The 12,433-nt window shown below is 42.7% G+C and overlaps 1 protein-coding gene and 1 long non-coding RNA gene across 11 annotated transcripts in view; both read left to right on the forward strand.

Moving 5' to 3' along the window:
- LOC148130791 (uncharacterized) overlaps positions 1 to 12,433 on the forward strand; it is a 715,147-nt gene that overhangs the window by 520,175 nt on the left and 182,539 nt on the right. The window lies entirely within an intron of this gene.
- LDB3 (LIM domain binding 3) overlaps positions 1 to 12,433 on the forward strand; it is a 151,574-nt gene that overhangs the window by 55,370 nt on the left and 83,771 nt on the right. For all 10 annotated transcript variants that reach the window (XM_087963852.1, XM_087963855.1, XM_087963857.1 and 7 more), the window contains 2 exons: positions 2,400 to 2,551; positions 8,572 to 8,647. In XM_087963852.1, coding sequence (XP_087819978.1) covers positions 2,400 to 2,551; positions 8,572 to 8,647 — 228 coding nt within the window. The remainder of the gene's footprint in view (positions 1 to 2,399; positions 2,552 to 8,571; positions 8,648 to 12,433) is intronic.

A 12,433-nucleotide genomic window follows, 5' to 3' on the forward strand; every position in this document is an offset into this window, starting at 1 on the left:
ATCTTCATCCTTGATAAGTACAAGCAGGTGTGAATGAGCCTGCATTGGCTTTCCTAAATTTGAATACATCAGCAAGTCAAAATACTTAACATTTTTCTGACAAGATAGCAATGTTCCCAAGATAGGTGCAATATATATATATTCTTGAGGGAGGGAGGGAGGCTCTCTCCTTTTTTCAAAGAGCTTGTGTGTGAACTGTGCACACACAACACACATCATTTCTGTTTGATAAGTGATCACAGTTATGAAGCCAGGAGCACCTTTTATGTCTGAGGAGTTATGTTAGATGGGCCCAATTCTGACCACAGAAAATATGGTTCCTGAATACCATTTCTGGTTAGATTTATGAACTTTTGACAGACTTTACTCGGGCTGTAGGTTAGACAGAGAAGTTAAGACACAAAATGAAAGTGAAGGTGATGGAAAACCACACTTGTACCATTGCTGAGAAGTGTGTGTGGGTTTGTCTCTGAAGTTGCCAGAAGCCAAGCTGGAGACAGCTGAACCCCAATTAGATTGCTCCTTCCAGCAATGTTCTGAAGTTGCCATTTGTCTCAATTTCATCCCATCTTGTTTTTTCTGTTCATCCCCATCTCAAAGTTGGGTGACCCAGATGATGTATTTTCATAGCCTCATGCATGGCGTGTTTGATGGTTTAAACACCACTAAGGCATATTCAGGGATTGTCACAGAAGGCAACCAGTGGTGGGATTCAAATATTTTTACTACCTGTTCTGTGGGAGTGGCTCGGTGGGCGTGACTTGGTGGTCATGGCAGGGGAAGGATACTGTAAAATCTCCACTCCCACCCCACTCCTTGGGGAAGGATGCTGCAAAATCCCATTCCCTCCCCACCCCACTAACCTGCTTTCCAGCTCCGTTCTCCTGTGCAGGGCAACCAAAGAAGACCCAGCCAATCAGCTGGGACTCGGGAGGCAGAGAATAGATAGGGGCGGGGCCAGTCAGAGGTGGTATTTGCTGGTTCTCTGAACTACTCAAAATTTCTGCTACCGGTTTTCCAGAACTGGTCAGCTATTGTGCACCTATTTCAAAAAACTAGAAAAGCGATGAATGTGAAGAATGTGTACAGTAGACAAATTGTGATTATTCCTTTTTGGGGGGCATAACAATTTAAGACAGTTTAAGAGTTATAAAATTATTAGCAGGGGACTGAGAAAAGTAGGATCATGAAATGGATTTTCACTCAAACGTGCACTGATTTCTTGAATTCACCTAACATTCTGAAATAGGTTACAACAGTCGAGAAGAAGTGTAGCTCAGGCTTGGTGTGTGGTGCTGTTTGAGGTTTCTGAGGTAGGCTTTTAAATCCAAATATTTTATTATCACAGTAGGTAATGTCATCCATGCAGGAGATGTGGAGAAGTGAGGTTCATTGGTTGGAAGATGACAAGATAAGACCTTTGTATTAAATTGGTTATGCTCAGTGGGGAACTCTGTGGAGTTAGCAATCTCCATGTGAACGACATCCTTGGTTACATCTTTTGATCGATCCATAAATAAGTTTAATGTGTTGTTGGCTGATGGCCACTTGGTCAGAGTGAATTCCCTTGCATTTTTGGCTTATTCCAAAATGTCCACTGTTTCCTTGCCCTGTGGAAGCTAAGTCCTACCTTGTCTTTGTGAAGGGAGATTAGTGGTAGAGTAGAGGTGGTATTCAGTAGGTTCTGATCAGTTCTGGAGAACTGGTAGCATAAATTCTGATAGTTTGGAGAACCGGCCAATACCACCTCTGACTGGCCCTGCCCCCATCTATTATCTGCCTCCCGAGTCCCATCTGATCGGCTGGGTCTCCTTTGGTTGCCCTGCACAAGAGAACAGAGCTGGAAAGCAGGTTAGTGGGGTGGGAGAGAATGGGGATTTTGCAGTAGCCTTCCCCTAGAGTGGGGTGTCAACTCATAAAACATTCCTATGCCTGTTTTAGTAGTTGCCATAAAAGGGCGGGGGGGAGGAAGGAAATCTGGAAGAGCAGTGCAGCGGTTTGAAATCGAAAGTACATTCCAACTCTTATCTTTAAAAGATTGTAACTAAACTATCAGAGCTTTCGCCCCCAAATATATTTAATTGGATGGAAATGGGGATTTTACAGTATCCCCACACCCACCAAGCCATTCCCACAGAACTGGTAGTAAAAAAAAAAATTGAATACCACCACTGTGATAGAGCGTTGTCTCTTTCAGCCCCTCGTTGTTGCTCCTGTTTTATTTTGACTCCTCTTTTGATTTTGTGCCTTCTGGTTTGCAAAAAAGATAGAAGGAGAACTCATTCTCAGGGTGGTTTAAACCTGACCTTGTCAATTATATAAGGCGACTCTCTAGGTGACATGAATCTAGAGACGGGTGGTATATATTATTGACCTTTTCTTCTTTCTTTCTTTTATAGATCACCCCTGGCAGCAAGGCAGCCCAATCTCAGATGACTCAGGGGGATATGGTGATAGCAATTGATGGCGTCAACACAGATGGCATGACCCACCTAGAGGCCCAGAATCTGATCAAATCAGCAAACTACAACCTGAATCTCACTCTTCAAAAGTATGCAGAGATAAGTCACTATCCATACAAAGAATTCAATGCTTGTTTGCCTTCCTACTTCAAGATAGCTTAAAGGTTCCATCTGTGATATTTCGGGCCCCATTATACAGTATAGAAGCAAGCTGACCAACCGTCTCAGAGATATACCTGTTTTATGATGTCTAAAAGGAACCTTTCTATCTTTCTTTGGGCAACCCAGAAGTGAACTGGTCTATTAGTAACTGTAACGGTAATTTCAGCACAGGAGAATGAGGTTTGTCCTTGAAGAAAATGGGTTCAAAGGTTCAATAGATCTCTGTTGTAAAAACTCAAATAGCTGGATGGTTTCAGCCAAATTTTTACTTTGCCACTATCTAGTGCAGTGCTATGTAACTTTAACCATTTGAAAGAGGTGTGGACTTCTTGGGGTGTTCTGATAGTTGAACTCCACACCTTTTAAAATGGCTAAGGATGGGAAACACTGATCTAGTGGCTGTCCAGGTTTGTATACCCTTAATAATAAGAATGAAGATTCAATTTTTTTGTCCAAGTCTGCATTCCATTGTTCAGAATGCCCACATCTCAGCAGAGAACACAACCAAAACGGTGTGGAGCCACATTAACAGCAGGAAGCAGTCTGGCCTGAGATCAATTTAATGATTTAGACAGGTTGGCTCAGAAAATTCTTTTGCCTCCTCAAGTCTGAAGTTCTCCATCTTTGGTGTCTCAAATAAGAGGGCTTTCAATTGATGGGACCCTGTTTTATTTCCTCTAAAAGTAAACCCCCAAGCAAGATTCTCTGGTAGTAGAAAAGTTCGGGCCAGAACTGACTTAAATACAGAGCTAGAACAGTTCAAATGAAGAGCAGATACAACTATTTTAGGGTTTTCTATTTTCAGGTTAGGAAGATTGAGATGAGTCTATTAAAAAAAGCATATAAAAATTCAATGAAGGGTATTTTGCAACAAGGTCTCCTTCACCCTGAATGTGTGTGTGTGTGTGTGTGTGTGTGTGGAGAAATATGAGGTCCACTATAATGAGATCTAAAATGTAGACTTTTGCTGCTACCAGCAAGAAATGCTTTTCTCCGGATTGCTCCTTGCAGCAATGACATTTCCTTTATCAATTCTGACTCTGACAGTTTCATGGGGATTATTTACAATATGGTAGCTTCTATAGAATTTGGAACCACTTTTTATTGGCCTGGCTTGCCTCTCAAATTTGCTGAACTGAAAAGTCAATAGACTAGCTGTTCTTGTTTTTTGAAAGCTATTGTTGTAGTCTTTGCATAGGGAGAGAGTTTTTTTTTCCACACTTATATATATAGAAATAAATATTGATTAAAAGAAAGAAATGTTTCAACGTTAATTGAAATCCTCAAACAGAATCATTTCCAATGATTAGGGCTGCAACATTCCAAACAACCACTAGAAGGCAACAAAGCCAGTTTTCTACACGTTCCTTTCCTGCCATCTAGTGGCTGTCTTAAGTTCTTACACGCCTGGTTGCTTTATAATAATGCTTCTCAGTGCTGGGCCATTTGTAGAAAATAGAAATATTAAGTAGCGCTTTGTTTAGACCTTGGCCTTCCTTCTGTCCAAAAATTACAAAGCTAAAATGGAGAGTGTTTTAGTGGGGCTGGTAGTTAAAGTGAAAAAAATGATACTAAAATTAAGTATTAAAAAAAGATGAAATAATGACAAATAGAACAATCACCCTTAGGATTTACGCTGAAGATATTGAAATAATGGAGATCTTCTGGCTTTAGCTATCAGGCTGCCATAAGCAGAAGTTAGGTATCATACGACTTGCCAACTCTGTCTATAGCTGAACAATTGTCTTAGCCATCTTGTAAGTCTTTGGGTCAAAAATACCAGAAGTGTTTTGACATAAGTGGCCCTATTAGATTGTTAGAACGGTTCTTTTTGGTGGTTAGCACATCAATACAGAAGGATGAGAATGAACGACCTCTGTTTTGTATAGCCTGTTGAAGCCGATATTTTCTTTTTTATTTGTTTCAAGTGTCAAGGAATGGTCAATTAAGCATGAGAAGTGTTTCCATCACAACCATGGCTCAACTTTTATATTTAGGAAGTGTCAAGCCCGAAATTAACATATGCGTAGCCATTTTATTTAGCCTTATTATATATTCCTTTTCTTTCTTTCTCTTTGCTGGTTATGGAGGGAAGGGTTTCGGGCTTACCACATTCCTAAGGTGGGAGGAGTAGAGATCGAAAGAGTTGTTTAGGCTAAGTGGTGTTTCTTCCTGTGGGAACAAAAGCTGACCCTGCTGAGACGTGGAGATGGAGATTGATGACACCAGGCAACGTTGATTTATTTCTATTGAGGAATGGGATTTTTTGGGGGGTGTTCCTAATTTCCAATATTATGTGGTATAATTCCGGATTGTGTCAGATGCAAAATTAAAACAGACTTTGCCAATTTGATGCTTTTCTAGATAAAAGAACTTGTTTGGAAGATGGGCTTTGTTCTTTTCTTTTTAAATGGATTTCATCACTTGGAAACCTGACATTATTCCTGATCTGACACAACCCAGAATTACAAAGTTGTAAAAGAGTTACTGATGAAACAGCTGCAGCAAAGCTGCAATAATCCCAGTTGTGGTTTCAAACCATGGAAAAATTCCTCCAGGGTTCCCCATTAATGTAGCAAACAAACCCTAACCAACAACCACAAAGATTGACTGTGTTCAACGGGTTGGCTCCTTGAGTCAGTATCTGATCATCTCTTTGCTCTTTCAGATCTAATGCATTCGCTCCACACATCTTTCTAAATCCCTATAAATTGTGTTCTATTATGCCATTCAGATTCATAAGTGAAGAAAATAATTATTTGTTATTTGTTAGATTTTTTTAAATCCCACTTTTACTACTTTATGAGTAACTCAAAGCAAATTAAGAAGCTCTTGATTTAACAGTTTTGAAAGGTTATCTTCCTGGTAGTGGTGGCGAATCTTGTTAATCATTCAAAATAGTGGTGGGATTCAAAATTTTGTACTACCGGTTCTGTGGGTGTGGCCTGGTGGGCATAGCCTGATGGGCATGGCCTGGTGGGCGTGGCCTGATGGGCATGGCCTGGTGGGCGTGGCCTGATGGGCATGGCCTGATGGGCGTGGCCTGATGGGCATGGCCTGGTGGGCGTGGCTTGGTGGGTGTGGCTGGAGAAGGATACTGCAAAATCCCCATTCCCTCCCCAGCCCACTAACCTGCTTTCCAGCTCCATCCTCATGTGCAGGGCAACAAAAGAAGACCCAGAAGATCAGCTGGGACTTGGGAGGCAGAGAATAGATGTGGCGGGGCCAGTCAGAGGTGGTATTTGCCAATTCTCTGAACTACTCAAAATTTCCATTACTGGTTCTTCAGAACCAGTCAGAACCTGCTGAATACCACCTCTGATTCAAAGGTTAGTGAATAAATGAGGGAATTTGATGAGTTGGGAGGGAAATGCTTCAAGTCAGCTGAGAAGTGAGTGAGAAATGCTTTCTTTCTAATTCCAGCACCCTGAAATGGATTCAAAGCCATTGGTAGACGGGATATCTTTATTTTGCAAACTTCAAGTAGGTTTGTTCAGTGGAGGAATCTTGATAAGGCCGATAAATTCATGATTGGTACCCAATAGAGATTAAATAGCAGTGAAGGATACTGTCTGTGTAACTGCCCTTTGCATTGCTATGGATTTTCCAGCACACTGAGCTAGTCTTCTTGTTGAACAGAATGCATATTACAGTGTGCTAGGTCTCATTTGTGTACCACAGCGTGATTCTCAAAAGCATTTGTCCAGGCATGTGATGAGATCATTACCTGGGTCAACGTGGGCTGTGCAGATAATCAATTCAAAGATTCAGTTCAAACATGTCTTGGCTGAACCATTCCTTGAAGTTCAATGTTATCACATTGGTTTGATGGTTCTAGTCAGACTCGATGTCCTTGAATCGCTTGGTTAGGTCTGTGTACGTGTTCAAATGTCTACGCAAATATGCCCATCTTATTACAACCCATCTTATACTCTTTGTAGAACCATGGTTTCGGAAACTAGCCATTATATTCACTAAGTTATGCTTAAGCAAACCATGGTTTAGCATGACATACACACCAGGTTGGAGAACTGTATGTGCAATGATTCAATTTAATTCACCCTGGACTTCAGTGTCCTTCTTCAGAATGACATGGAGCTCCACGGGATATTCCACAAGCTCTGGAAGGGGATCAGATCAGATCAGATCAGATCAGATCAGATCAGATTAGATTAGATTAGATTAGATTAACAGAGTTGGAAGATACCTTGTAGGTCATCTAGTCCAACCCCCTGCCCAAGAGATGTGGTCTTCCTCTTGCTCAGAAGGATCCAACACAAGACTCATTACAGAGATGGCCTCCTTGCAATGAGAAAGGCAATTTCTAAATCCTTGGCATCTGCTTCATTACATCTGAGTGACAAAGGGTGAATCTGTTTCAGTGGACACCAGAAGAAGATACAGTGCAAATTTAATTCGAAAGCAAGCCTCTTTATTTGTAAGAGTAGAGAACATTGCAAAAGCCTGGGACCAGACACCAAAGCATGAGCAAGCAACTTGTTCTTTCTCATTCCATCTATGAATATGAGGACAATATTAATTGCCTCTTTGGGTTAATTGACATCTGCATTTGAAATAAGGGAAGGGAAGAAAGAGGAATGGAGTAAGGCTTTGCCAAGAAGCTGCAATATCACATTTTCCTTTGTGAGCTCTCTGACAACTATTTTTTTAAATTTAAATACCTGTGTAGTAGAGAGAGTTTACAGACATTGCCATGTGCTACAAGCCATGTTGATGTCATGATCATATCATATCTTCCCTCCATAGCTGCCTGCCTCCACAGCTCAAAACCTAGGATCAGAAGAGGCTGAATTTAGTACCTGTCCTTAACTTCAACTAGGAGTATCCATAGAGTATGGGCAAACCAGTCAAAATAGGTGCAATGGTGCAATCAAAGAAACATTTAGACTCTCTCCTTGGACATTCTGACTGTAAACCAAGAAAGATAAATATTGCAATGTTCATTCAACCTTAATATACTCTTCATCTCTAGTTTCTTATTTTATTTTATTTTGAATTCAGAAGCCTCTGAGGAGTAGAATTGTCCAGTTTTGTCTCTGTGCCCCAGCCTGTTTGGCTTAGTACAGTTAAAGGTAAAGATAAAGGTTCCCCTCACACATGCATGCTAGTCATTTCTGGCTCTAGGGGGCAGTACTCATCTCCATTACAAAGCCGAAGAGCCAGCACTGTCCAAAGACGTCCCCATGGTCATTTGGCTGGCATGACTAAATGCCGAGGACACAGGGAACACTGTTCCCTTCCCACCAAAGGGGTCCCTATTTTTCTACTTGCATTTTTACATGCTTTCAAACTGCTAGGTTGCCAGAAGCTGGGACAAGTAATGGGAGCTCACTCCACTACGCGGCACTAGGGATTCAAACCACCATACTGCTGACCTTTCTGATTGACGAGCTCAGCGTCTTAGCCACTGAGCCACCACGTCCCTCTCCACAGTACAGTTAGAAGGTCTAAATGTGAAATTAATTGTTGGGTCAGCAGCCCAATCATGAACCAGTAGAAGGAAAGAAGAAGTAGATAATGATGGACATTGGCCTGGTGTGTTATTTCTTTCAACCAATGAAATTGTGTTTCGTCCATGGCCTTATGGACAATTGCATTTAAAGAAATGTCATTCCTTAGATTTCACCTCTCTTCTCCTCATTTTCCTGCAACTTAAGGCTCTGGTTTCATGTGTTTGTTCGTACTTATATGGAACTCTTTCTCCTTAGTTGCAATTTTGAAATTCCTGTGTTGTTGGGAAGAAGATGAATGGACGAAAGGATCTAAGCACACGTGCCCAGATTTGAAAAGGGGGGGGAAATGGATGATTCATTAGTAAAACTAGAAGGGCAATGCCAATATTGACAGTAGTTTATAATAAATTGGTTAAAAGATGTGGAAAATCATCAGTTGCTCAATAACCCATTTTTTCTTGTGTTCTTGCCAGATCAAAACGTCCAGTTCCAATGCAAACAAGCATCCCGAGGATCGATTCTCCCATGCCCGTGATCCCTCATCAAAAGGTAGATGTCTAATAGCTTCCTTTGTTTCTGTTGTGTTTCTGGATGTAAAAGTTTTCTTCAGGGAGACTGACCTTTGAGTGGGAGAAATTACAGTCATAATATTGTAATGTATCACACGGCAAAAATTACTCTGCCCTTCTACATGAACAGAATAGCCATCCATCTCCTCTCTTCCTCCTAATTTGCAATGATATGTCCCTAGGGTTCAAAAGAATCCCCATCTTTGAGAGATACACTCATTGTCTACAAGTTCTAGATATCCTTGTTAGCTGTTGTGTCTATTGTACCTTCTTCTACCCTGTTTCCCTGAAAATACAGCCTACCCTGAAAGTAAGTCCTAGTTTGATTTTTACCCATGCACCCAATATAAGCCCTACCCCCAAATAAGCCCTAATTAAGAACCTTCCCACTCCAGGGTATACGGGAAAAATTAAGCTAAGGTGGGGATGGGGAATGGACCTGTCCTACTACTTACCTTTGGACAGTTGTAGCCAGGCCTCACACACCCCAACACCTCCCTTGCTGGCCCATTTCTTCTGCAGCCGACAAGGCTGGTAAGACTTTCCTGAAGGCCTCTGGAGCTGATACCAAAGCTCTGGATCGATCTGGAGGTGTGTTGTCAGCTGCAGAGGCCTTCAGGAAAGCCTTGCCAGCTGCAGAAGAAGAAGCTTCTAAAGGCCTCTGACAGCGAAAAGGAGGCCGAGGGCAACGTGCACAAGTGAGATTAGTCAGTGGATGACATTCCCCCAAAATAAGACCATGTGCCTTTTTGGGTGGTTAAAAATATATATATAAGACAGGGTCTTATTTTCAGGGAAACACAGTAATTATTTGATATTAGCCTCTTAGCTAGGCATTTCTGGGAATCTTTCTGTTTGATCATTGGGGTAAAAAAATCCTTCAGTAAATAATTGAAGTATTTCAATAAATAAGAGGTAATAACAAAGCCAAGCAAAGAAGAGAGCCTTCTTAATATTAAAATGCATAATGAGAAGAGAATAGGGATTATATTTAACACCAGCATTTCTAATAAAAACTCCAGGAAAGAGTCAATAAAACTTTTCCTTAAAAACTTGACCAGAGCAAGGAAACTATGGGTTCGCTTCAGGGGTGGGCTGCTACGGGTTCACACAGGTTTGGGTGATCCTCTAGCTAAGATTCTGGGTGGTTCAGTGAACCACCAATCCCACCCCTGTCTGGCCATGCCCACCCTGCCCCGCCCATGCCCACCCCTCCCAGAAGCAGCCCGTTTTGGATGCCAGGTAAGTACAGGGCCCGTGCAGAGCCTGGAGAGGGCGAAAAAGAGCCTGGAGAGGCCTGCTGGAGACTCTGGAAGGCCAGAAACGGGCCCATTTCCAGCCTCCGGAGAGCCTCCGGGGCCTAGGGAGGCTGTTTTGGCCCTCCTGGAGGCTCCAGGGAAGCCTCTGGAGCCTGGGGAGGGCAAAAACGCCCCCTGTCATGGTGCAGGAGGCCAACTAGGCCACGCCCACCATGACCATACCCACCCAGCAACGAGGCAGAGAACCGGTTGCTGAAATTTTTGAAGCCCACCCCTGGTTCACTTCTGACTTTCAACACTAGGAGCAGGGAAAGAAAAAGTACCTGAGTGCCTTTCTCTTCCTTGTGTTTCAAATCTTTATCCTAACGCGACGAGCTTTCAAAGTTGGAAAAGCCTAAGGGTGAGCCATGAAGGGTAGATACAGGTGTTTGCATAAATAATCAGGGTGAAGATTCACAAAGTGGGATGGCCCACACTTCTGACTTATTTTCAGAGACAAGGTAACCTTCAACTTATCTCGCCAAAATCCTCTGGGCTTCTTCTTGCACAAAGGACCCTCGGAGTGAGCAATTAAATAGATACATTCTTTGGCTCGGAGACACAAGCAATGAGATAAAATGAAGGTTTTTCCATTGTTTAAAGACTTTTAAAAGACCAAAGTTGAGACAGGAGGCTGAAAAGATGTCTCGTGCCTTTCTTGTTTTTTTTCTTCTTTTTTTCTTTCGTCAGTGCAGAGTGAAAATTAATTCCAGCATTCTGAATTCTCCATGAATCTAAATGTTGGGAGTTTATAAAAAATAGTTAGGTTGAGGGAGCCACCTATATTTCAATATTTGAGAGACTGCCACAAAGAAGAGGGGGGGGAGGTCAATTTATTTCCCCAAACATCAGAAAGCAAAACAAAAAACAGTGGGTGGAAACTAACCAAGGAAAGAAACAACCTAAAACTAAAGAGAAATTTTCTGACAGTGAGAACAGTTAACCAGTGGGACGGCTTGCCTTCAGAAGCGGTAGGTGCTCCATCACTGGAGGTTTGTAAGAAGAGATTGGACATCCATTTGACTGGAATGGTATAGGGGTTGGACTAGAAGTGGGGGTAGAATGCTAGCGGTTCACACTGGTTCAGGCGAACTGGTTATTAAATTTATGGCCAGTTCAGCGAACCGGCAAATCCCACCCCTGGCTGGCCCTGCCCACCCCACCCCTCCCCTTCCAGGAGTCCCCCCACAGCCTGTTTTGGATCATAGGTAAGTGCAGGACCTGTGAGGAGGCTCGGGGAGGGCAAAAAAACGGGCCTCCTTGAAGTTCCAGAAGGCTGGAAACAGCCCCGTCCCCGCAACCCATTTTCACAACCAGGGTGGTGCAAGAGGCCAACTAGGCCATGCCCACCATGGCCATGGCCACCCAGCAACTGGGCAGGGACCCAGTTATTAAACTATTTGAAGCCCACCCCTGACTAGAAGACCTCCAAGGTCTCTTTCAACTCTGATGGTGATGATGACAACGACGCTATGAACGTGAATTCTTCCTGCAGCATGGAAGTTGGCAGCTTGGAATTCAAACCTTTTCATCGTGAACAGGGACCAGATGAAGACTCCATGAACAGGGACCATCCGATCATGGTTTCGATCTCTTTGGCCAAGGGGGTAAAGAATAGATCGGGAGCAACCAGGGTAGAATTACTGACGCGGATTCCAAAATCCCTGCGGTGTCGATGACCCTCTCTCATTGGCTCACACCAAAGCTATGTGCTAGGCAGGATCTATGAATAGCTTCTTCTCCGCCTCCTGCTCTGCTCGCTGTATTTCATGGCCTTGACCAGCATGAACTTTTCCAGCAGCCTTTATAGCTGAAACTAATTATGCAGAGGCCAACTACAAACCCTTTCACCCTTTCCTTCCGCCTTTATTGCATTGTCATGAATGCAAATGCTTCCCAGTAATCCCGGTTTCCACTGTCCCATCCAGGCAAACAAATTGGCACTCACAGTGGACGACCTGTTATATAAGCAATGATAGCAGCTGTTTGGAGAAGATTGATTGAGGTTCCTCTTTGGGAAGAAGCGAAGTTAATGTTTTCGCTTGAACTAATGCAAGTCTATTGAAGTTGCTTTTTATTTGTTTGGATGCCAATGCCTAATACAGGGAGTCCTTGACTTACGACCACAATCAAGCCCCAATTTTCAGTTGCTAAGCGAGACATTTGTGTGTAAAGTTGCCAACCAGGGCTACCAGTAAAACAAATATACCCACACCAAGTGATTTGCCTCTGCTTGTCTATAAACAGCAATATATTCCAGATTTTGTTTGGAATGGCCTTCATTGGATTTACCCTGTTTTGGATTTCTGAGACCAACCGATTCGGTCCTGACAGCTCAGACTATAAAATAGCAATAGCACTTAAACTTATATACCACTTTACAGTGCTTTTACAGCCCTCTCTAAGTGATTTACAGAGTCATCCTATTGCCCCCAACAATTTGGGTCCTTGTTTTACCCACTTCGGAA

The sequence above is a fragment of the Notechis scutatus genome, chromosome 4, assembly GCF_049901735.1.
Source record: "Notechis scutatus isolate UNSWTSFEM ecotype Mainland chromosome 4, rNotScu1.2, whole genome shotgun sequence".
In the NCBI taxonomy this organism is placed as follows: Eukaryota; Metazoa; Chordata; class Lepidosauria; order Squamata; family Elapidae; genus Notechis; species Notechis scutatus.